The sequence below is a fragment of the Solea senegalensis genome, linkage group LG10, assembly GCF_019176455.1.
Source record: "Solea senegalensis isolate Sse05_10M linkage group LG10, IFAPA_SoseM_1, whole genome shotgun sequence".
Taxonomy (NCBI): domain Eukaryota; kingdom Metazoa; phylum Chordata; class Actinopteri; order Pleuronectiformes; family Soleidae; genus Solea; species Solea senegalensis.
The window spans coordinates 2,226,547-2,252,796 of NC_058030.1; the positions used below are offsets into that span (position 1 = coordinate 2,226,547).

General features: G+C 42.4%; 1 protein-coding gene across 2 annotated transcripts; it reads right to left on the reverse strand.

Annotated features, from left to right (window-relative positions):
* Positions 1–282: 282 nt before the first annotated feature.
* Positions 283–19,746, reverse strand: zcchc14 (zinc finger, CCHC domain containing 14). 2 transcript variants are annotated; one of them, XM_044035413.1, is made up of 10 exons: positions 18,140–19,746; positions 14,881–15,087; positions 10,024–10,258; positions 6,410–6,477; positions 6,255–6,326; positions 6,028–6,095; positions 5,357–5,532; positions 1,886–1,922; positions 1,279–1,783; positions 283–1,189 (listed from the first exon to the last, which is right to left on the reverse strand). In XM_044035413.1, the coding sequence occupies exons 1-10, from the start codon at positions 18,638–18,640 to the stop codon at positions 1,088–1,090; spliced, it is 1,971 nt and encodes a 656-aa protein (XP_043891348.1). In that variant the 5' UTR covers positions 18,641–19,746; the 3' UTR covers positions 283–1,087. The 2 variants fall into 2 exon arrangements, with proteins under 2 accessions (XP_043891348.1, XP_043891349.1); XM_044035414.1 differs by lacking the exon at positions 14,881–15,087.
* Between the last annotated feature and the right edge of the window lie 6,504 nt (positions 19,747–26,250).

Here is a 26,250-nt window from a genome sequence, read left to right on the forward strand (position 1 = left end):
AAAAAGTACAATTTGTAAAACTTTAGCAACAATTACTCAACAATATCTGTCACCTTATTCTTCTCTTCCAGCCTTTATAGCTGTATAGCCTTTATAGCCAGTTCAGTTAGCATCAAAACTCAAAACAAACTAGTTTGTCCTATGTAGGCTACTGTAACGTGGTGCTCCAAAATGGCTGCCAATCTCTGTCTGCTCCTGATATAAAAATAAAGGGTCAATCTGAGGTGCTGCAAAAAAAAACAATAATTATAATTGTTTTAATTATAATTTAGTATAATTATTTTATCTCACACTGAACCTTTAAGAATGCTTTTTTAAGGGTCAGTTCAGGTTTTTAGAATTGCTGTGTTTCCATCCTGTATATAATGTGACGTCATACCAACAACAACAAACATCTGGCATCTTCTTCTTTTAACTCTTTACTCAGGCACGTCAAGTGCCAAAAACGTGGATTTTCTCTGTGAACTTTGGTACAGGAGCGTGACGAGTTTACAAACTTAAGTTTCCAGGTGGAAAATGCTGTCTAATCGCACGACAACACATCTAACGTAATCTTATTCTACCGTCGCATTTTTTTTTTAAGCCGCTAAAATCAGTGCCGAACTTACTGAAGCTTAAGCAGAAAAATGTTTGTGAGTGACTGTGTACCCTGACTTTAAAAGAATCTGCCCACATGATCTACTCCAGATGTTGCAGGGGTTTCAGTGAATGTGAGAGGACACATTGTAATCCCGTTCTTCAAAGAGACTCACACACTGTAGCTGTGACTCAGGAGTCAAGATGACACCTCATTCAAGGGAAAACAAACATGGTGAGTAAAGGAAACCTTACACTCGAGCTCATAAAGGCACAATTGTTGTTGAAATGATGATGAATAAGCTCCTCGAACTTCTTGATAAGTTTTGGAACATGAGCTCCTCAAGTTTAGTGAGCGCTGACTTGACGTGGTACAAAGGTCAGAGGTCTGTTATCTTTGACTGTTGTATGAGAGGCAGATTACAGCAGTCTATCACAGGGCCAACACACAAAGAATGATTCACACTCACAGTCACACATGTTGTCAATTTAGAGTCAGGATCTTTGGAGCTTACTCTACTGACTTTTGAAGCTCCAGCTGGGTCTTGAGTTTCTTCTTCGCTCCTTGCGTCAAGTCGTATTTATTCAAGTCTTCCTCTGTCAGAGCTAAAAACTGAAGAGAGAAAACAGGAAAAACGATAAACACAAGCAGACAGAAATCGACATGTCGACATGTGGATGATGGAGATCGAGATGACCCACCTCCTCCATGGTGAGCTGTTTGAAGACGGGGTAATACTTGTGGAGCCGTAGCTTGCGGAGCCAGTCCAGGATCCCGTTCTGCTCCGCTGTGTTGGGCTGAGACTGGGACGGTGGCTGGGGACGGGACTGGGAGTACGACAGGGACTGGGAATGTGAGTGGGACGGTGACTGGGGGTGGGACAGGTGGAGGGTCTGGGACTGAGTGCCACTCTGGGCAAGGAAGTGGTGTTTGGAGTGCAGCTGGGGCTGAGAGAACGAGTGCAACTGACCGAGTTGGGGATGCATCTGTGAGGCCATGCCATCGCCTCCGCCTGCCATGGAGCCCTGGCCGGGCAGGGACGGCACCACGGGGGGGAGGGAGGAGAGCTGCGGGGAGTGCTGAGGAGGCGGGATGGAGGGAGGGAGAGGGGGGAGAGGCAGGGAGGAGAGGTGAGGAGCGGAGCGCGTCAACACAGATCTTTGGGTGCTGACGACGGGCTGGACGCTGGCCACACGATACACCGCCCTGAGACAGTACAGGACAGTCAAAGACGATGAGGATGAGGAGGATGAGGAGGATGAGGATGATGATGATGATGATGATGATGTATGAGTTAAAGATTCTTACCTGTTTGCTCCTCTGTACTGAACCATACAGCCGAGATCTGTGAGAAAAACAAATGCTGTTTGAGTCCAAATAATCATTTTTAAGATGCAACACAGTGTGGACACGGACTGTTCTGCACATCAGTCACTTCCAGCCATTAGGGCTGTAACTCACTAACATTTATGTGTCAATTATTTTCTGGATTCATTGGAATAATTGTTTGGTTCGTAAAATGTCAGAAAACGTTGATCAGTTGATCCAAACCTGGAAATGATGACATTCTAAAACGTGTTGTTTTGTCCACAAACCAAAATGATTAAGTTTCTAATGATTTCTTTGTTATATGGAGCAAAGAACAACGTCATGTCACGTCGTGCTTCCGCACAGTAACGGTCCATTTCAAGCACTGGACTTCACGTGATGAACGTACCAGAGTACGTGAATGCTCTTTTGTGCAATTTTCGCTCAAAAATAAAGCAAATATAATTGAGGACAGAATCAGTGAGACAATCTATTAACAGTTTTTTCCCCAAACGTATGATTCATCCATGCATCTTCTACCGATTTATCCTCCCTGGACACATCTCACACCTACAGTCAATTTAGAGTGTCCAATTTACCTAATCCCCAAATCTGCATGTTGTTGGAAACTAGAGAACCCGGGGAAACCCACGCACACACGGGGAGAACATGCAAACTACTACAATTACATGTATGATTCACGAGGGGGGGGGACTCTGAATTTGGCCCGTTTGGGCTTTAAGAAAAAAATTGGTATTTCTTTTGTGGTATGAGGCGGTGTCGGTTATCAAAGAGTATAATCTACCTTTACACCACATACACATTTATCATTTTTTGGTCATTTATTTTAATCAGATATCATATCTTAAAAATTAGATCGAGCCCAAAATTTTTCAACTCGAGGTGATGTTTGAGCAAGCATCAAAGTAGAACAACATTTTTAATTTTTAAATAATAAACTTTTATCTATAAAATCTATTTATTTCAAAAATCCTTTTAATACAAAACTATAGTCTTTTTTCCTATGCAAAAGCTAAACTACAGATTTCTAATGGAAAGACAAAAACAAGCCAAATTAAAACAGGTTTTTTAATAAATGTTAGTTTTGGCCCGTTTAGACACAATCACATTAGCCCTCGTTCTCTGGGGGTCACACACACACACACACACACACACACACACAAATAGGTATGGACAGAAACTAAATGTACGCGCACACACAGACACACACATAGACACACACACACAGACACACCACTGCTTAAAAATATCCTACCGATGAAGTCACACTCACAGAGACGAGCCAGCACACGACTACCACGCACACACACACAAACAGAAGGTAACCACACTCTAGGCTTCCCAACACAAACATGCCACACTGAATTCCTCCACCGGACCAAAATAGACCTCACCATCCGCTCTCCCCGACACCTCCAAAACACAAACTTAAACTCCTGCCTGCAGTCTCACCTGTCTCACTTCTTCACACGCTGCAACCAGGACCCAGACCCACAGCCTTGTCCTTTCCATTAACGTCCCCCACACACACACACACACATGCTCCTCTCCCTCTGATCGCCAACCCCTACAACCGTGACATGAAATCCTTTACCTTGCCTCATGTCTTCTCCTGCTGCGTCTAAGAATAGGGACCTCTGTTTTTTATAAGCCTGCTGCTCTCCATAAAAACCTTGCGAGGCTTTATAGACTCACACACTGGTGACATGAAAACTTTCAACCTCGGGCTGCACACATTTATCAGCTGGGAAATACAGTTTGAGCGCTATTTATAGACACGCTGGTGTCACTGCTTGCCAAGATGAGCAACTTTATTTTTAAAAAGTTTTGAAGGGAAAAATTGTCTGAGAGAGAAAAGGAGAAGAAAGACAGACAGTTCCTGCCGTGTCTTCTCTGCTATAGATTGAATGTTTTAAAGGACCAGCGTGGGCCACATGGGCAGGTGTAGTGGTGAGCACTGTTGCCTCACAGGTTCACCGAGGGCCTTTCTGTGTGGAGTTTGCATGTTCTCCTCGTGTGTGTGTGTGTGTGTGTGTGTGTTCTCCGGGTTCTCCGGTTTCCTCTCACAGTTCAAAAGCACGCAGAGGTTAATAGGACACTCTGATGCTGTGTTTTCATCACGGCACGGTTCAGTGCGGTACAGCGCGGTACACTTTATCTATGGAATTTGTGTCACTATGACCAAACAACACTTTTAATTCATGCAAATGAACCACACAATGAAAATACACAAATTGCAAATAAAATATCAATTTAATTATTCAAAATGTTTGTATTTCATTTGGTTGAATTCTGGATTCTGACCATGGGCGGGGCTTGAGCCTTGAGTGACAGTCCCAGTGGACCAGAAGTAGCCGTCTGGAACTCTTTCATAACATCTCAAAAGATAATCTGACAAACTTTAGATACTTACAATCGCTTTGATTATTGCAGTTTATTTATTTATTTATATTTTTATATTATATTTATATTTCTAATGACATGTAATGTAATGTTTGCGGGGAAAACGATTTCACAGTGACTGGGAAGTGTGTCAGGGAACTACGGTGGCCTTTGCGTCCCAGAACTCTCCTCTCCTCTCTGCTGTTTCCTCCTTCATCCTTTCTGCTTAGTTAACGCATGTGTTTTATTTGGGCACAGCCATTATCGTATATTTGCGTACTAAGCGTTCGCACATCCATTTTGGCTGCTGTGGAAAAATAGTGGCCTAAAGTATTTATACATACAAAAGGCTTTTTCTAAGGCTACTTAAAGCTAGGGCTGCAACTAACGATTCTTTTCATAATCAGAATAAACTGTTAAGATTATTTTCTCCATTAATCAACTCCGTTATCAGCCCAGGAAATGATGATGATTTCCTTGAATGTCATGTGTTTAATGATTTCAATATTGTTGATGATTCATTTAGTACTCGGTTAATAATCGATTATCAAATAACCTTTGCAGCCCTACTCAAAAACAAACACTTTTTATTATACAGCAGTTACACCAGGGGTGTCAAACTCATTTTTGTTCAGGGGCCACATACAGCACAATTTGATCTCAAGCGGGCCGGACCAGTAAAAATAGCAAAATAATAGAATAATAACCTATGAACAACAAGAACCCCTTTGTTTTTTCTCCTTTGTTTTACATTTAATGAAGGATCATTTTACAAAACATGAAATTTCATGAGAAATATAAGTGCAAAATCATCCTGTGGGCCGGATTGGACCCTCTGGCGGGCCAGTTCTGGCCCCCGGGCCCTATGTTTGACACCCCTGAGTTACACACACACACAAACCTATTATGTATTAGGGTTAGCCAAAAAAAAAAAAGTCAGTGTGCCGTATTTTATTATTATTTTTTGGCTGGTCCTAATACTCCTTCGTACAAACGTGCACATATTGGTAGAATATTCACTTGCTCCTAAATGTTACACGCAGAAGTCAAAGATAAGAGTGAACTCACTAGAGCTGGAGGAAACCGAACAGGTTGGGGCCACTGGAGCAGTCGGAGGAGAAGAAGGTAAAGGAGGGAAGGAGGAGGAGGAGGGGGAGCAGCTTGGAGAGAGAGGCCTGGTGGAGGAGAAGAAGAGCTGGACACTGTGGTGCTGTAGGACATGGACAGGCAGCGTCGTCAGACACCTAAGAGTGGACGGAGAGAGACAGAATCAGACACGGAGGCGTTACCTCAACTATGTGGTGTGGATGAAAAGTAATCCAGGAATATTCTCACTATAACATCTATCACTACATGGGACTAAAATGTCTCAATGTCTCAGTGTCCGTTCATTCTTTAGAGCATTTACGAGGTCAGAGACACTGATGAACGTCTGGCTCACAATCTCTGATCCAGTTCATCCCAAAGGTGCTTGATGGGGGTTAAAGGTCAGAGCTCAGTCCAGTTCTTCAAAGTCAAACCAAGTCTTCAGAGTCCTTTGCGTTGTGCACTGGGACACAGTCATGTTGGAATAGAAAAGGGACCTCTCCTGTGTTAAGATTGTCCTTCATTGAAGATAAGGGGCCTGAGTAGTTTTTCTAATGTGTCACAGTATCTGTAGCAGGTAGAATTGGTTTGTCACCGTGAAGTAGCACCAATGCTAATATTTAGTCAAAATAAATGAGGGTAAAGGTTCTGACCTGGGGTCCAGCTCGATGGACTGAGGAAGAAACTTCTCCAACACTTCGTCAGGAAACGTTTGTGACAGCTTGAGGATAAAAAGAAAACACACATTATCTCTGTATGCTGTATTTATATCAACCATAAAACTACAGCTCTTATAAAGTACATCAAATATCAATTATTATGTTTTTTAATTATTATATTTTACTACTATTTCAACCAGGAGCCTGAAGTAAAGTGTGACCTGCGACAGCAGCTCCGTCACCTCCGCATGAGTTCGGACCACGGAGAGCACGAATCCATCTGACCAGCTCACCTGAGGGGAGGAACAAAAGGAGGCGATGAAGTGGAAAATGATAATCAGAGAAAATGCATATGTACGACGTCCTCACTCCTCACCTCAAACACGTATTCACTGGTGTCGTCAGTGTTGTGTGTCACTCCTCTCAGCACCACCCTGTCAATCACTGCAGAGAGACGAGCACACAGGATGAACCACAGCAAGGCAAATCGCAGGGGGACAAACTATGTCCCAATGTTGTCCCAATGTGGACACAGATCTGCACAAATATCAAATGAAAGTGAGAATAATTCTGTAATATTTGGAATCATATCACAATCTCAACTGACATCACATGACATCATGTCACTCTCTACCTTGAATAACACACTACTGTGTGTGTGTGTGTGTGTGTGTGTGTGTGTGTTACGTTGTCTTCTTCAGGTGTGGAGACTGTAGACAGAATGGGAATTAAAATGGTGGGAACACTAAACTAGGTGTGTCTGTAGTGTGTCCGTGTGTGTGTGTGTGTGTGTGTGTAGATAAAAGTCCTCCAGGTACCAGTGCAGACATATTAGACTCTTTAGTTAAACCCACGCGGCGTGCAGAGACAAGCAGCAGGACAGGGAGGGGACGGAGGACGAGACGAATGAGGTAAGAGGAGTTACTGTCGCTGCACAAAACCACAAATTCAAATCTCAGCCTTAAACTTTTTAGGTTTCTATCTCATTAGGACCAGGTTTCGGCCTCCATGAGGACTACTGGTCCCGACGAGGTGACAAATACAAGTATTCATACACACATACACTTCACCACCTTGCTGTGTGTCCACTGGGCAGCAGCTGTGGTCGTCTGAAAATGCCGTCTGTCATTCACACTAATCTAGGCTGACACACACACACACACACACACACACACACACTTTATAAAGTCCAACTGCATGTGAGCATGACATGATACAAGTTTCAGGCCCACACAAGTGTGTCTATTGTTTGTATTTATATCTTTGTGAGGTCCCAAAAAACACGTTAAAACAAAGCTTTTTTCTGGGCGCCACATCTTTTAAGGGCTTTTCCAGGTTAACCCTTAGATCAGTGCCACAGGTGCACCCTTGGTAAATTGCAGTGGGAATATTACACAACTCCTTATATGGACATCCTGGGGATATGTGTCACATCTTACAAAATGCATTTTACTAACTAGAATAACTTGTCATGGGAGTAGCAATAATTGTGCAAAAGTCACAAAATAGAGCATTTTTCCTTTATTTTTGTTCTTAAAAATGAGTCAAGCGAACTTTGAACTTAAAAAAAGGAAAAAAATAATCTTTTTCAACAGATTATTTAAAGATTGTGTCGGGAAAAAAAGGATATAAGACATAGTAATGGAAAAAAAAGTAAAGCAGCCTTAATGCTCTGTGTTCCAAGGCTCAAGTGTGTGTGTGTTTGTGTGTGTGTGTGCATTTTGACGTGCATATATGTTTCACGTTGTTGACAGCTCTGCAGTGTGTGACCATGAGGCGGCGACATAGCTGAGCATTGTGTTACAGACAATAACAGAGTGACCTGGAGAGACACACTGAGACAGAGGCTCGTCACTGGAGGAATGACCAAAAACATCATATTGGCCATTTTTACAAATTAAATTAAATGGGACACCTCTTTTTGTTGTTGTTGTTGTTGTTGTTGTTAGCTCTTACCCACGTACATATTAGCACGTGACACTGAGTGTAGAGTTACATTAAGTGTTCAAACGGGGTTAAGTCACTGTGTGTGACTGCATGTGTATATAAATACTAAACTAGCTCATACTGTTATTTAAGTGGGAAAAGTGACAGTTTCAGTGCAGATAATCCCTGCCTCTTAGCTAGCTTACATTTAGCATATCTGGTTCACCAGCTAGCTAGCTACTGTAATACTTTTTTTGATTTAATATTCACCTTACTACTACTAAAAGTATACATTTACAGACTAAATTTAAGTTCCAAAACTTCAATTTTACAATTACAGATAATTCCCATACATTTTAACTGCGTATGTTTGAGTTTAACACATTTAATCGTGTTGGAAGTGGGATATTTGAACATCGTGATGCTTAGAAATTTGAATATTTCTCCACTTCTGATGAACACAACAGGAGTAAAAAGAAGTTATGGACCCACAATGCTGCCTCATGCAAAAAGTATGTGTAAATTGGCCATTAGAGACCAACATGTACTTCATTATTCCACGTAATCTGAATAAAATCATTAGTTTTGTTCTTTTTTGTTCATTTTTAAAATGTCATTTTTAATTGACAATTTCGTTTATTGACAGCTCAGAGGATTTCGATGAATACGATTTAAAAAAACACAAAAACACCTGCTTTAACTTATTTACTTTATCGCATGTACATTGATATCTTTGACCTCAAATACTGAGGCACATCCTTAAGTTTTATTACAGTGATTTAAAACACTCGGTGGTGACGGCTGCTCCTGAAACCATCCCTGTGTGACATACTACACTGCCGCTCTCACACACACACACACACACACACACACACACACACACACACACACACACACACACACTAAGCCTTAGGGCAGCATTCTTCAAGCTTAGTTGTAGCATTCAGATGTGCCAGCATGTCACATCTTGCTTAACTGAGCTTAGCGGTGTATAGACACACACACACACACACACACACACACACACACACACACACACACACACACGCAAATGCCAGTGAACATAGATGGAAGGTGGAAGGTGAAACCGCACATACAGTAAGAAAGTACGGCTACATCTGAACCACGTTTTCAAACAAAGTGTTAGAAAACTCATTTGCATCCATACTAAACAAAACCTAAAATCATATACACATATATATCATGTGATCATTCATCGTTTGCTTACTTCCAGACTAACGACAAACAACAAAGGTGAAAACAGGAGCAGGTACAAGTGGAGTTGTGGCTGCTGATGAGTGGACAGATCAGACCTTTGTCAGTTTTTAACAGTGATTTTAAACTTCTCCATCGTTCTTAAAGCAGAACAATGCACGATATTTACCCAGATTTAAGAGCTTCAGAGTCATTGTGATGGTTAAACGTCTTGATGTGTGGAGACTGGGGACTGTCTCCACCGCCCCCTACTGTCTGCCAATGGAAAAACTAGCCTTTAATCAGAATCTTCAGAATCAGGAGGTCTCGGGAGAAACACAAATTGCCTCTCAAATTTTAGGGCGACGGTAGCTCGGTCTTCTTTCAACTTGAAGGTGGTGGGTTAGATACCCGGCTCAGACACCTTAGGCAAGACACTTAACCCCACATTGCTCCTGTCATCGTGTGAATGGGTATGGAAGGTGTTTGATAGAAAAACGTGCTGCACATAGATGCTCTGTGTGCCGCTACTTTATTTTATTGAAGAAGCAGAGAAATCTGTTGTTTGAGAAAGCGATTCTCGACATTTTTTCAAATGCCGGAGAGGAGGAGAGGGGAAGGGAGGGCGGAGCATCAGTCGTGAGTTTTGAGTAGACGATGGATAGATGTTCACGGTGGTGTCATAAAAATATGTACTCCCAAACTGTAGGGGGAGCTCTGTAGAGGAAAAAAAGTTCCGCTTGTGGACGACAGGTGTAGTATTATTATTATTATATATAATATAATATAAGTATTATTAGTGGAGCAGGATCTTTGTGTTATTCTAGGAACAAAATAACATCTTATTATTTAAAAACTCCAGTCTCTCACCTTTACTCGCTTTCCCTTGGTGAGACTTTGCTGGTGCTGACGTGTCCAGGCCTTTTCCAGCAGGTACAGAGAGCGGCAGATGAGAAGGAGGCAGTGGTGGAGGAGGTGGTGGAGGAGGAGGAGGAGGTGGAGTGAGGTCCGGGAGAGGAGGGGTGAGGTCTCCACTGTCTCCTCCTCGTCCCACGGTGACCCCTGACCCCAGTCCCGACACTGCACCGAAGTCTCTGCTGTGGCTCTGGAGTTCAGCGGCGAGAGAGAGACGAGGAGAAGCAGGTTAGCGGTGAAGGGCAAAGGTCAGAGACGACCACATGCAGCACTAGATAAATACACTGTATGTGCAGAGGTATTTCCTCCCCATGTTCAAGGGAAAAACCCAACATATGCAAACACGCACTGAGGATTATAACAGCTTTAAAGTCGTATTTGCCACTGTGTTATAAAAACACAGCAAAAGATGCCATTTTAAATATGTATGAGGACGATGATTAATGTGAAAGGTAAAAATCAAATAGCCAACAGACTAAAGACACACATGAACATGAAAGAAATAGTGATAAATAACCACATCGTTTGAGTCAAGAGTCTCAGGGAGCTCAATCTCAACAGTAATTTGACTCACTTAGCATCTAATCTGGTCAAGAAGGAGCCGGTCTGGAGAAAATAAAAGTGGCAAAACACAATATTCCATCACAACGTCGCAATAAAGACATCATCATGATGATATTTCACAGAATTTCAATGTAAAATTGGTTGTTTTTGATATGGATCATTGTGCACTTCAGTGTAATGACACGATCATATAAAAACATGGACAACTGTAATTAAAACACCAAGCTTATATATAAATATGTGTGAAATAATGTAATTTATTATTCAATTATTATATTTATTAATTATAATAAATACTGCGAGCAAAAATATTTAGTATTTAATTCTGTTTAAACACGTATTGACTTAGATGACCAAACTCAACCCAATAACAAAATGTTGTGTTTAACTCGCGTGGCCTTAAGTCCACCATTGTCAACAAAAATGATTATGAATGAAAAATACAACCTTTCAAAATTGCAGGCTGAGAAAAAAGGATTATGTATGAAATAAATGTTCAAAAACGAAAACTAAGCACATTTTCGCTCCAATTTTAGTGAGTTTTATAAACACACATTTCAGTATGTTTCCGGGGGTTTTTACTTTTCCTTAATCCATTAACTTTAACAACCTTGACGCGTACAAGCGTACACACAAGCGCACACGCACACTGTCGCACAGCATGAGGTAGCAGCTCTGAAAACAATTAACCGTTGCCACTGCCACATCCGCAGCTCTGTGAATCCAACGCTGTTAAAAGAAAACAGCACTCAGGAGTCGCAAGAAGGAAAGTGTTGAAATGTAATAATGAAATAAACTGAAAGAACTGTCCCAGATATTTGAACAACACAGGAACCTCCCTGAAGTCTTAAGACTATAAAAGCCCACGTCTGTGCTGTTAATGGTGACACTGTTTGTGTTTCATAGATTTATACAAAACACTCTCATAACAGGGTGATTATGCAGGTCTGTGCACGTCCTACAGATGTGTGTTCAAACCGCTGGACACACACACACACACACACACACACACACAAGAGAAAAAAACAACTTTTTTCCCTCTGCAGTGACTCGACGTCCAGCTGCTTTGTGTTAAAATACGCTGACGTCGAGCCCCGGAGGAAGCGACGCGGCTGCAGTGCAGAGTGAGAACGCGTGTTATCACGCACAGTCACGTAAAAGCACAGGACACATTCAAGTGAGCATTGTGTCGCTTATGTAGTCTGAATGATTCAAAATACACTGTTAAAAATGCACGTTTCAAATCACGTAACAGTCTCTGCTCACAGACGCTGGGGGCGTGTCCACTGCAGGAGCTCACACACTTACCCTAACCTTAAAACTAACCACTGTTGTAAAGTACAAATACTTAAGTAGAACATTCCCTGTCATTTATATTTCGAGCAACTTGTACTTTTACTCCACTACATTTCCTCTAACTCTCTTTGTTACTCGCTACTACCAAATAAAATCAGAAGAAGAAGAGTTGGTATTATGGTCTGTATTTACATAGAGCAGTTTTCACCCATTCACACGCAGCAACATGGGTGCAAGTGTCTTTGCTCAAGGACACATATAGACAAGCAGAGCCAGAATTTGAACCCACAGCCTTCCAGTTGAAAGACAACTCGCACGACCACTGAGCCGCCATGGCTCAATCCTTACACCTCACTTTCTTTAATACTTTTACTTCTAAAACTTAAGTACATTTTATATCAGGAAATTACTTTTGATACTTAAGTAAATGTCATAAACTTTAAGACTTTTACTGAAGTAATATTATATAAAAAAAGTGAATTTCAACTTTTCTGGTAAGATACTTGTACTTTTACTCAAGTTTCCCCTCTTAGTTTTTATTATATATTATAAGACTGTAACTAACTGCCTAACTAACTCATTTTTGGACCTCACAACGATATAAACACATGTATATAAACAAACCTTTTACCAAACCTTAGGGCTGAAACAATTACTTGATTAATAAATTATAAATCAAGTTTCTGTGATTTTTCAGCTCCTTAATTTAAATTATTAAATTAAATTAAATTAAATTAAATTAAATTAAATTAAATTAAATTAAATTAAATCATTTTGGTTTGTGGACAAAATCAAGACATGAAGAGAACATTTCCAGGTTTGGGAAAACTGATCAAGAACAGTTTATGACATTTTATGGACCAAAATAATTGATACCTCTTAAACCTTAACAATCACAACTATGTGCTTTACCCTAACCTAATTCTAACCCTAAAACCAGGTCTTAACCCTGAAAAAGCACCTTTTTAAAATGTCCCCAAAAAGATATAAATACACACACACACTGAAAAAACGCTGTAAACAAACAGGCATGAAACTTCCTGTTCAACAAACAACTAAGGCATGTTTGTTTATGAGTGTGTGTCCTCTCCACCTAATGCACTGCCATACACACACACACACACACAGTGTTTGTACAGAATATAAACATAAACAATCCGGTATCAAACTGGAAAAAGCAACATTTAAGTTCAAATTTAACAAGAAAACATTGATGAGTGACTAACATGACGATTAAAATAAGATTGTAAAAACATCCCAGTGAGTTCTCAGCGGCAGAATCCACTTCTGAAGTGTTTTCTTGCTGCTTCCTTGTGTAAATATGCCTTCAGTTATTGTATTATATTATATTATATTATATTATATTATATTATATCTGCAGGAGGGGAACAGGAGGTCTGGCTCAAAGCTGTGGTGAGTGTATGTGGCTCCTTTTAAGTTTACAATGAAAACCCTGTCATTCCCCCTTCCAGAGTGCAGGGAGACGGAAGGAGAGCCAGTGAGAGTGCGAGCATTTAAACACTTCCTGGGGATTCACTGGAGACACACACACACACACACACACACACACACACCACAGAGAGTTGATTTCAGCATGGAGAAATGTGCTGACCTGCACTAAGCAGGAGCCAAGGGCAACAAAACACTAAATACAAACGCTCCTCTCTGAGCCGGGTACTTTCCCTTCACTGCACATGTTTAAACAGTGCCTGCCTGCTCCTGTGTGTGTGTGTGTGTGTGTAGGAGACAGGAAGAAAATAAAAAGTCTTTTTGCTTCTTTATTTGCCCGTCTCTGTTTGTCTGCTCTAGTTTTCCATCTGTCCCGAGTCATTCATGAGCAGGAGGATCCCAGATGTTACTGTAACAGCGGCTTGATGAAGCGTTCACTGCCCTGCATCACTGGGAATCCCCCTGCAACCCTTTTATCATGTATTACAACACAATCCAGAGGCAGAGGGACCACAGTCACATGTAAACAACCGCACGCGTTTCTCATTGTTTATAATGTCTCTGTGTTTTACACGATTGCTTCACATGTCAGACAGGAAACTGCGTCTCTGCACTGACTCTTTACGTAATATCAGAACACAGAAATTAATGTCGCAAGCGAAATAACTTCAAACGTGTCCAGGTTTTGCGTCTACGTTTAGTTTTACATCGATTTGCACACATTTATATAAATTTTTTGTAGATATTCAAAGTCGACTAAAGCAATTTTTTCAGGTAGAAACGACAACCTCTTTTTCACATTAACTTGTAACGAGAGACAAACGAATGCATCAAACTCTAAATATTGTGCTGTTAAAGGTCCAGTGTGTAACATTTAGACGGATTAATAGAATAATTATAGATATTCTATAATAGAATAATTGGAAAAAAAAATTGAAAATAACTACCCACAAATATCTTTGTACAGAAGACAAATAGTCACTTTAAAATTTAAAGTATCAACACCATTAGATGTCACTAAACACACTACATCAGTGGTGAACAATTGGTGGCCTGTGGGCCAAAAGTGGCCCGCCAGCGTCAGTGTCTGGCCCCGGGCAGCAGATGATTTAACAAATCTGATCTTAAATTATTTGCTGAAAAAACTATGAACTTATTCAAGTAGCTTCTGTTGCTAGACTAAAAGTTTGGTTTGAAAATTTAAATTAAAATTAAAACACTGCGGTTGCCATGGAGACAGCCAGGTTTAGGTCTTGGCTCAAAGAAGAAGAAGAAGAAGCAGTAATTCTTAAATGTGTGTAGAGTCTCACCCACATTTGTCTTCATAAGCCGCTGATCCACGTCCATCGTTATTGTTTTTGTTTCTGACTGAAGACGTTTTTAAGAAACCATGTTTTGGCCCAAACATTCAGTTGCTTAGAATAAAAGAAAACATTTACCTCCTCACTAGACCTACAGATGAACATGAGCACAAAGACAGACTGAGGCCACGCGGCTCTTTACCCTGTGCCAGCAGGTGCAGTGTGTGTGGCAGAGTTGGCAGGCGCACACGGGCAGGTCGGCAGCAGCGCCGGTGTCGGGCGCGGAGAGGGCAGCGGCGGTCAGTGGCAGGGACGCGGTCTGGTGATAGCGCTGCTGCTGTGGCCGAGCGTAACACGCGGTCGCTCGTTCCCCGCCCGGCTCCACTGCCGGAGCCGCTCCACTGCTCACCTGCAACAACCAACAGGTGTGATGAGGCTACAGGCACAGAGTCGACCACATGATCCACCTCGCCATTTCACTCTCAAACCTCACACTTCTTTTCTTTCCCTGTCATTGCTGTGTTCATTCCGTCCGACCCTGGTGTGTAAACGTTTTTATGAAGTGTCGTTGTTCCTGGTCAGTGCTAACGCTTCTGTCTGCGCCACGTACCAGCCAGAAACTCACGGAAAACACATTTCTATTACATTAACCTGCTCCTGCTTAAAGGAGAACCTTGAAGGTTTGGCTGCTTTTTCTCTACAGAGCTCCCCCTACAGTCCGGAGAAGATATTTTTATATTTCCATCCATCCATCGTCAACCACTTTATCCTCGCTGTCCTGACCATGTGCATTTGTTTTCTACAGAATTGCCGAACACAAGCCGCACTTCTCTGTTTTTCGATTCCTACTAATTCGAAAGAAGTTTACTCGTTTCCTCTTCCTCGCTTCCTACAACAACCGTTTTCTCCGCCTCTGCCATGATGATGAACGTCTGAAATAACACTTTCACGGTCTTGATCTGGCTAGTGTCGTGAAGCAATTCGCGTTGCTAACAACAAGACTTTGCAGGACCCTGGGTTGCCAGCCCCCGACCTTGTAAGGCTGGTTTTACGCGAAACAGACAGTAGGGGGCAGTGTAGACAGCCACCAATCTCCCCGCAACAAGACATTATTTAAACATCACAAAGACTCTGAAGCTGTTAAATGAGGGTTAAGTATTGTGTCGCTCTGTAAACCACTCAATCCTCACTTCTGTGCCCATCACTGTGTTCTCACTAAACAAGGCAGCAGTGAATCAGCTCCGACGTCCCGGTGAGACAAAAACATGTGACTTTTTCTGTGGACTTTGGTTTGGGAGAGTGAGCAGCTTTACAAAACCTGTTTCCAGTGTGAAAAGTCTATCCATCCATGAAATGAACACATAGTTTCCCACAGTGTCACTACACTCTTTCATCTCATAAGGTTTATTATTTATATTTAAAAAACTGATGCTTATCCGTATAGCCACTCCTGGTCCATAATCTACATCCCCAGAAAATATCTGATTAATTTATGCTGCTTAAACAAAACAAATACACATTGGATTACACTGGATTATACAAAATACCAATAATGTGTGATCATGTTTTTTTTACATTATAATAACAAAGGTTGTCTTTAGTTAAAAGCTCTTAAGTGTCACTTGAATGCAGCAGTGTTTTGTTGCTCGTGTCTGTGGAGACACAGAGCGAGTGAAAATTATCTGCAGGAAACTTTAGGTCAAGGAAATATCTCCAGGTTTTTTTTTATACATATATGAGTGAGGAGAAAGGAATGTTGGTTGAGCCTCAGCAGGTTCAAGACTAACGGTGAACTGAGGTTAGTTATTAAAAAAACATTTCAACATGATTCATTTTACAATTACCATAAGAGAATGTGTTTTGAAACCTTACACGACGCACTTAGTTTTCCCGCCCCTGAACTTCACGTGGCTTAGAGCCAGTGGTTCTGGAGGCCAAGTGCTGATTATTACTCTATAATAACAACTTTTTTTAAAAGCAAAAGCTTTTATTTTTCTCTCTTTGTTCACTCGCTGCTGCTGCTGCTCCATGTTTGCTGTCACTTTTCCCCCCCAAACAGCAAATAATTGACTGCGTCCGCCCGTGAATAACTCACGGCTGAGGTGTGTTGTTGTGATAACACGGAGTCTGTCATCGGCCCGAGTCTCACCTGTAATTTTGGTGTAAAGTAACATGTGAGTGAGTGAGTGAGTGCACTCTCGTTTGTAACGGATTTCCTGTGCGGGTTTTGAGTTTCACCTGCGGTGGTGATGATGATGATGATGATGAAGATGATGAGACTTTACTTTTTCCTCTGAGCAGGTGAAAACCTCACCTGTGACAAAGACTTAAGAGGAGGAGTCTGTCTCAGATCATCAGATTAGACTGCTTTCACTTCCTCACAGTAAGAAAATCTGACTGAATATGTTTTTATAGAGAAAAACATGTGCCACGATGCATCTTAAGAGATATTTCAAGTGTGATTATATGACGTACTGGCACCACAGTTAGTGCTGATTATGTTGTGCACGCCCCCTTTTTTCTGAGAACCTGGCAACCTGACATGTCTGCTCATGGGGGCACGAGGAAAAACAGATTTTAACCACTTAACAAAAGGCTTACATCTACACTGTGGTATGAATACGCTGATTTATTTTCCCGTTTCACAGCATTTTCCGTCTGGAAACTGACGTTTTTGTCATTTTGTTAACTTTGGAACTCCCCCTGTACCAAATTCCATAGAGAAGATCAGCGATTTTACATCAAAGCACACAGGAGTTGTTGATCCACTGCTTCCTCTTTCGGTAAGTTAAAAATGACTATTTTGCATCTTTAAAGTTTGAAATACTTACTCCAGATTTAATGTATGATGTAAATTGACAGAAAAAGGCAGCAGTGGACCAGCAACTCCTGTGTCCAAGGAAAGCTAAAAACACAGCTTTTCTGAATGAACTTTGGTGCAGGAGAGAAACACAGTCAGTTTCCAGGTGGATCAGGCTCTAGACCTGTATACGGCCTTATGTTAAGTAGCCACAACCTGTTTTTCCTTTTGACCTTTCCAGGGCCGGCCCAAACCTTTCTGGGGCCCTAAGAACAATTGTATCTTGGCCCCATCCCATCAATTTGGAGTAGCCTGTGCTTGACTATTAGTGATACAAATACAACACAATTCATTCTACTCTAAAGCTACTCTAACGATTTATTTGGGGACCGGGGCCCCCATCAGTCATGTTTTCAGTGAGGGTTAGCAACCATGCCTCAGGTTGGTCCCCAGCCCAGGTCAGCATGTCAACCACACACCAAAAGACCTGGAATATCCCTTTAAGGGCGAATCTGACACTTTTAAGTTCACTATATACTGATTTTCTAACAGCAGTTATGTGTGAAACTTGATAACAGCCCAGTGTTTTGGTCTGGAGAGAGCCGGTGACCTGTGTGACCTCTGTGACCTGTGTGACCTGTGTGGTGAGCATGGCTCTGACCTGCAGGATGTCCTGGATCTGGCTGAGCTGCTGCCTCAGCACCTGCTTCTGATGGAAGCTGAACGCCGGGTGGTTGGAGGCCATGGTGAAGAGCAGCAGGAACTGCTCCTCCGTTCTCCCGTCGTTCAGCGCCAGGCCGTAGTTATTGATCACCGTGTCCGTGTGAGTCAGGGTCCGGTACAGGACCCCCGCCGCCTCCCTGTTGTCCGAGCCGAGCAGGGCGAGGGACACGAGCAGTTTGCTTCGCACCACCTCGTCGGTGATGTTGGTGAGGCCCGACAGGTCGGCGGGGTTGTTGGCTTTGATCTCCGCATCCCGCAGGGAGTGGTAGTCCTTGCGGGCCAGGTCCTCCAGGCACGAGCCGAGGAAGCGGAGCTCGATGGGCACGCAGAGATCCAGCAGCCCGCACAGGAACTCGGCTCTCTGGGCCGAGGTGAGCGAGGAGAACCAGCGGTACACCCCCTCCCTCTGGACACAGCTGCGGCTCTCCACCATCCTCATACATCCACCCGAGAAGTTTTCACAAATGTCAAAAGAGAGGAAAGTTGACAACAAAAGGGGAGCGCGCGCGCGCGTGGGCGACGCGTGTGCGTGCGTAATTGCGCGTGAGCAGCGCCGCTCTCAAGTTCTTTGTCAACTTTCACTGGAGTCGCTGCTCACATTCTCAGTGTTTGCGTTCACACACAGCGACGCGGCCGTCGTTTCCTCTGCTGGCGGACAAACAGGAGGCCTGTCCGCGACGAAACCTCACAAACTCTGCTTCTGCTGTGGAGTTTGTTTGTTTTTCTCCCTCAGCGCGGAAGTCAGGAGCTCCTCCACCGTGTCCTCCTCCGCCGGTCGGACCGCAGCTTCCCAACGGAGGCGCAGACGCAGCTCTACCCTCTCTCTCGCGCGCACACACAGTTCCAGAAAGATGAAAACTGTCAATTACACAGAGACATTTTAGGTCGGAGCCGCCCCGCTCTGCTGCACAACAACCCCTTCCTGTCGAGCTGCTCCTCCGTCCTCATGGTTTCCCAGAACTTACGCACGCACGCACGCACGGACGGACGGAGCCTCCAGCAGGAGCCGAGCCACCAGGTCTGCGCCTCCCTGCAGGAACCGTGCTGTGCCCGGGTTAAAGTTTAAAAACAAAGCGCGTGTGGCCTAAACAAGCCGCTGCTGCTGGAAATACCATTATAACATGAGTCTAGACGTGACTTCATCACACACCGCGGTGGAAAAAACAAACAAAAAAAAAAACAATTACAATCCTCACCACTCAAAAAAGAGATGAAACCAAAGTCCACGAATACATTTAGCATTAAAAGTACTTCAACGTTCCTGCTTCTGCCATGAGTCCTGGACTCGATATAAAAAAAAACAGCTGTGTTTAACATTATCCAAACTCTGTCAGAGAGAACCAGCCCACTATAAAGAGCAGGTCTGCTCTGATTGGCTGAGAGTCCCATCTGTAAACGTGCGTCTCTCTCGTGATTGGCACATCCGTCACTCAACTATCTCACGTCTCTCTCTGTAATGCGCTCGTGCAGAATCATCTTCGCACAGTTTTACTGGAGCTTTAAAGCGTCAGGTACACGTGGATCTGAGGATCTGCTCCTGGTGAAGAAGAAAGACAAAAAAAAAAAAAAAACACTTCTAAAGTCTGCAAGAGTGTACTACAAGACCAAGGTGCTCAAACTGTGGTGCGTGTACCACCAGTGGTACGCCAGCTTCCTCTGAAACATGGAGGAAAATCAGAAATAGGGTGTTCTACTGTTTATAACAACAATAATAATAATAATAATAATAATGGGATTCAACGCAGAATGAGACACTGGTTTTATCTTTCTTTATAGTTTTGTTGTATGACTTTGATTTTGTACTTTCTACAGTATTTTACTGTTTGTTCTTCAGTCTGTTAGGTCTTATGTTTCTATATTGTATTTGTTTTATTTATCTCTGACGTATAGCACTTTGTTTAAGACACACGACTAAAAAACCCCTGTACATATACAGGGTTATATATGTATGTATATATATATATATATATATGTATATATATATATATCACCATGATATGAAATGTAAAGGTCCATATTTGAACCTAAATGAACATGATCTTACCTTATTGTGTCATTATAAGTACCTTGCTCTCTAATTTAACAATTTACTCTCAAAATATTGTAGGATCTTGGCTGAAGAAGAGAAGAATATTAATAAAATAATAAACTTAAAATCATTCTGATCCACTGTCTGATGATCAAATAGCACATTTATCTCTGGATATAAGTTAAAAAAGGTCTATTTCTTGGGTGAAGTGGCCCTTTAAACATGCATATTACAATATTATTTTAATTATCCCCTATTGATTATCCTCTAAGTAACACTTGCTTACATATTATATATATATATACATACATATATATACATATATATGTATATACTGTATATACATAATAATACATGGAAAAAATCCTACTTTTAGTTGCAGTTCCCAGCTGTGACCAGAAGATGGCAGCATGTAACAATACTAGAGTTTGTGATGCTGATGCAACAGTAAACTTGCTGATGGCTGTGCTGTTGCATCCTTGTTGACACCTCATCATGCCTGCTCACGGAGGACGAATTTAATTTATTTTAATTTATTGTCTCCCTCGCTCTCTAATCTTGTTTTTTCCGTCCACACGACCTTCTGTCACATGCCTCCTCCTCCACCACCATCATCAGCCCTGGCTCTCCCTCCCTCCCCTGTGCTCCCTCTCATTAAGAACATTAAGGTCTCTAAGATGTTGGCCACGCCCCAAACTGCAAACCACGCCCCCCAAATATTTACATGGTGGAGGAAGTGGAGGGAAAATGTAGTTAATATTGCTATAGTAACCGTCCTCCTTCACTCTCACTCAGGCCACTACCACTCCATCTCTCTCACACACACAGCTATGACTCTCTCTGTTTCTATCATTTATTAGACCAAGTTAATCTCTAATCTTAATCTTAACCATAACTACAATTCAAATCTTAGCCCTATAACTTAACTAGTTCCTCAAAAATTAAGGTTCTGTCTCATTAGGACAAGGTTTTGGTCTCCGGTGAGGATTACCGGTCCTGATAAAGTCAGTTTATGTACCAGAAAAGGTCCTGAAGAGGTTTTTATATCTTAGTGAGGACACATCATAGACATAATACCTACCTTAACCATCACAACTAAGTCCCTTACATGAACCCTTAACCCTAACCTTAACCAAATTCTAACGGTAACACTTAAACCAGGTCTTTTGGCTTTTGGACCTCACAAAGATATAAATACGAGTACACACACACACACACACACACACACACACACACACAGAGAGAGAGTAAAGGAGCAGTGCAAGTAAAGAGACAGGAGCTGAGAGTCATTTTCTTTCCAACACTTTCATTATTTTCTCCACACAACTCAAAAACAAAACAGAGTAATTCCAGGAAACAGAAAGAAAGAAAGAAAGAAAGAAAGAAAGAAAGAAAGAAAGAAAGAAAGAAAGAAAGAAAGAAAGAAAGAGGAGAATCAAACCATAGATAGCTTGGCATGCGTTTGCATGCTGCAGACTAACGGGATGGTGCAGGGCATCGTCACCAGGCTGATGGCGTAGAGCAGAGTTTCTGAAACCTGTTTCTTTCTGGGACCCAAAACAACAAAGAAATAGACAGAAAATAAATCAAATACAGTGTTCTGCCTCTCAGGTTGCAGGCACATACGAGTGAGCTCTTGAAATAATGCAGTGAAAGTGCCAGGAGTGAACCTGCTGCTGAGTTTGAGAGTTTCCTATCCATACTTTGAGAGATGCTGTCGGGCGGAGGAACAACAGCGACACACACACACACACGCTCCATGCCCCCTTTAAGTTGTTACCAATGGCAACGGGCTCAGCCACTCCATCCCATCACGTGGGAGGAGGAAGACGAACACACACACACACACACATGTTCACACACTTGGATGAACATTCATGTGCACACAAACAAACACAGAGGCTGGATTTTGTCAGATGTGTTTGAGAGACACAGGAAAAAACTCAGCGTCTTCACTTGAGGGTAAAAAAAACTGATTTTCCCTCAACAAAGGGCTTCTTATTTCTTCTCTAATGTGAAGTATTGTGCAGAATCTGTAGGTAAGAAGACTTTGGGGGCTGGAAGGTTTTTGTCGCTCAATTTAAACAAGGAAAATACAATAATTAACTTAATTTTTGTCATTTTTACTCCACCAAGGTTATGTTTTTATCATTTAATCATACTTATCTGTGAGTTTGTCCTTCCTGTCGAGTTTTAAATGGATTAATCTGAATTGTTTGTGATGGGCACGTGATCACCCAAGTATGTTCCAATTCAAATTTGGTTAGAATCTACCCACAAGGAACCCCTCTCTCTTATAATGAACGAGATTTGTTCCGCACATGAAGGCTCAGACTAGACCAGACCAGATTACAGATGGTCCGGACGTGTATATCTCAGCGACATCTTAACACATCGGGATGGATTTTTGTCATGTTTATGTAAGATAGTAATAAGTATAAGCAGGTAAAGTTCAACACAGATACAGAAAGTCTTCTGGATCCATTGTATCCACAAAAGTAAAGATTTCAGGTGCTGGAATGTCGAAGCCTTGATGAAGGTCTGTGCTCTCGGAGAGAATTGTATCTACTGTATGTATGTAGGTCGTAAAGCCAGGGTCATTCTTCCTGCATACGACCGTAAGCACATGCACAGTTTGAGTCTGTGAGGACTGTCCGTCCAGTTGGTGGTGCACTCTGGTTTTGGTCAAAAGAGACACAGAAGAAGACAGAGACCATGGAAGTTTGATTGAGATTACGTGAGGAAGTCGGCTGGTTCCCACACGTGTACAACACAGTGTGTCTTTCAGCTGTGTTTCCACCGGGTGGAACAATTCGGTTTGGTACGGTATGCATTTTTTTTTCGTGCTTCCATTAAGAATACTAGCAGGAATAACTAGCCCCAACAGGTCCATTCTATGACACCCTTCCCTTGGACTACCAGAGTAAAATGGTACGACACGGTCTGACCACAAACTGTGCAGGGAAAAAAGAGCTATCTTGTCTGTTATGTCGCAGTCGGTGTCAGCGTTCATTGTCGTTGTTTGTTGTCGTCGTTTGTTGTCAGCGTTTGTTGTTGTTGTTTGTTGTCAGCGTTGTCATTGTCGTTTGTTGTCAAATAATAGCCGATTTGTTGTCATAATGACACGGTTCGCTGTAATTGAGCTTTCGTTGTCATCATTGTCGTCATTGTCACGCAGCATTTGTTGTCAGCGCTCATTGTCGTTAAGCTCGCAAGACGTTTGTTGTCAAGCTCGTGTTGTCGAGCGCTCGTTGTTGTTGTTTGTTGTCAGCGTTCGTTATTGTCGTTTGTTGTCAGCTTTCGTTGTCAGCGTTCATTGTTGTCAGCGTTCGCTGTTGTCGTTTGTTGTCTTTGTACAATGACGTCTTTGTTGTCGTGTTCGTTGACGTGTTCGCTGACATTGTTCGCTGACATTGTTCGCTGTCATTCACTGTTGTCGCTCCCTGTCGTCATTTGTTGTCAGTGTTCGTTGTTAGCTTGTGTTGCCGTCATTCATTGACATATTTCATTGAGTCATTCATTGTCATCTTTCATTGTCATTACTTCACTGACATGGCCATCGGGCACAGCGCACACCCCACATACCAAGTAAAGAAACTGTTTTCAGTTGAGATGCAAGCCTGACCCAGGGCTTTACCGTTCCAAACCGTGCCATACTGTACCAAATCAAACTGTATCCTGATGGAAACCCAGCAAAAGAATACAAGGAAACACCAAAGAAGGCGAAATCCAGGACAGAAACCATCGCTTCTGGAATGAAATGTGAGATCAAGTACGTGAAAACATACGTGGAACGTTAGACTAACGCTCGTGTGCATGTGGAAATACAAAGCAGCACAAGACACGAGACACGGAAAATATGACCCCAGCTGTCAGGAAAGCCTCTCCACCTCCATTCACCCATGGAATGGTTTAGTCTCAGTCTGTGCAGTCGAGGGATGAAATATCCGTATCCAAGTCTGGGCGTCAGAAACTAAAAGCGTGTCACAAAAAGCAAGAGGGAGAAAAAAGGGCCAACAGTTGGTTACGTTGTTTGGGGGTTTTTTTTAAGAAAGAAAGTCTGTTGTGCCTTATTCAACCAGACTACCACTTGTAGAACTTCTGGTCTACTTTAAGTTAACTTTGTGGTAGTAGAATTTGTAACTCGGGGTGGGGGGAGGGGCAAGTCTTGGATAGGTTGAGGAGAACCTAAGGAATGAAGGCAGTAAATCCAAAACCTCGATCCTGAGCTCAGCAGCTTACAAACTGACATCATATCACTAAAATCCTCTGAAATGTTTGACTCTTTCGACTTCTTGTCCTGTTCTTCCCTCCAAACACTGCTCCAATCAAAACCCAACGCGTCTCATGTGCTTCTGGAGTTTGTCGTCTTTGCACTCAAGACTCAACGCGCAACTAAGATATTACAGTACGTACAGTATGCATGCATTGTTGTAGTTTCATCAGCTGGTGCTACAAAAGCAAGGCAGATGGCGTCTAGTAGTGCTTTTCTTTTTCTTATTCTTTTTTTCATTTTGACTCAAACATATTGCAGGTAAAGTATAAAAGACGTCGTCTTCGGGTTACGTTTTGAGAGAAGCAGTGAGAGACACTGACGGGCGGTTTTTTTTGTTGCTGCACACGCTTCGCTGAAGGCGGCGTTTCCTTCTAAACGATGCTGCCAGTGGTAGAGTGGGCGCAGGTCTTTGCCAAGGACGATCATCATCGAACCACCACCAACACAGAGTAAAGCTCCATCCTCTGACTGGTGTGTGTGTGTGTGTGTGTGTGTGTGTGGAGGAGGGAAAGAGTAGGAGGGAGCGAGAGGAGAGAGAGAGAGAGAGAGAGAGAGAGAGAGAGAGAGAGAGAGAGAGAGAGTGCACAGCTGTCAGCTGATGCTGGTTAGATAGATGTGGATGAGCAGTGACTGTGTCCTCACAAGATGCTCTCGCAAAGTTCATGAACAGCATGAAAGGCCACTTGGACACACACACACACACACACACACACACACTGATGGAAAAGACATCAGAGGTTGTCACAGGTTCAAACTCTCACATTCTGTACAAAAAACCCTTTCACACACTTGTCGTATTGACTGTACATTAAAAAAAAATGGACATTCTTTCTCCGTTTGAAAAGTGAAAAGTGAAAAGTGAAAAGTGAAGTGGAGGAAGTAGGGGCGCAGTTCAGCCACCGGGGGGCGACAAAAAGAACTCCCATTCTTGTGTCAACAAGCATTTTCCTGCTGAGTTAACGGTCTTCAATGATTCTATAAATGATGTTCACATTTAAAGGAGGACAGATGATAATGGACGGGACACCAGTGTGATTGACAGCTGGTGTCCTTCAATAGGGGCGTGTTTAAAATCAAATCGCCAAGATCTAGGCTTCAAAATCTGGGGGAAGCCTACGAGCATTTTCTACATACAGCCTGAATTGTCCACTGTCCACTCACTCATTCACTCACGAGTAAACACACACAAAGAAAAACCCCAGCATGGACAGGTCAATGAGACGGACAGAGGAGATACAACATTACAGTGTGTATTTGTTCTTCTATCTTTATGAGGACCAGCCTTTTGGAACATGGACAATGAGGACATGTGGAAACATGAGGACATTTTGACCATTCCTCAGTTTAGGTTTATGTCAGGGTGATTTTTTTGAGGTGTGGGTAAGAGATTATGTAACGTGTTATGTCAACGAATGTCCTCGCAAAGACAGGAGAGCCATGAAGCAGCCATGTATCCAGGCAGCACACACACTTCACTTAGCAGCTCACGCAACACAGATGAAGAAAAATGAAGAAAAAGAGACATCAGAGAGAGGACAGGTCACCAAGACGCAGAGAGAAGACACAATGTGTGTTTATGTGTGTGTGTGTGTTGTTCTTGTCCTTCCCTTTTTCTTTTTTTTTCTTTTGTTTGAGGACTAGCCTTAAAGAACATGGACAATGAGGACATTTAGCCCATTCCTCGTGTTGCATGGTTTTGGGTAAGAGATTATGTAATGTGTGTAAAGTGTCCTCACAAAGACAG

Excerpts from the sequence above, each read along its gene's own strand:
- zcchc14 (XM_044035413.1), bottom strand. The coding sequence starts at position 18,640 with ATGAGGATGGTGGAGAGCCGCAGCTGTGTCCAGAGGGAGGGGGTGTAC. Across the intron at positions 6,478-10,023 it reads CCAAGGGAAAGCGAGTAAAG|TGATTGACAGGGTGGTGCTG; the intron begins GTGAGAGACTGG and ends GTCTCTCTGCAG. Across the intron at positions 5,533-6,027 it reads TCCATCGAGCTGGACCCCAG|GTGTCTGACGACGCTGCCTG; the intron begins GTCAGAACCTTT and ends GTCCACTCTTAG.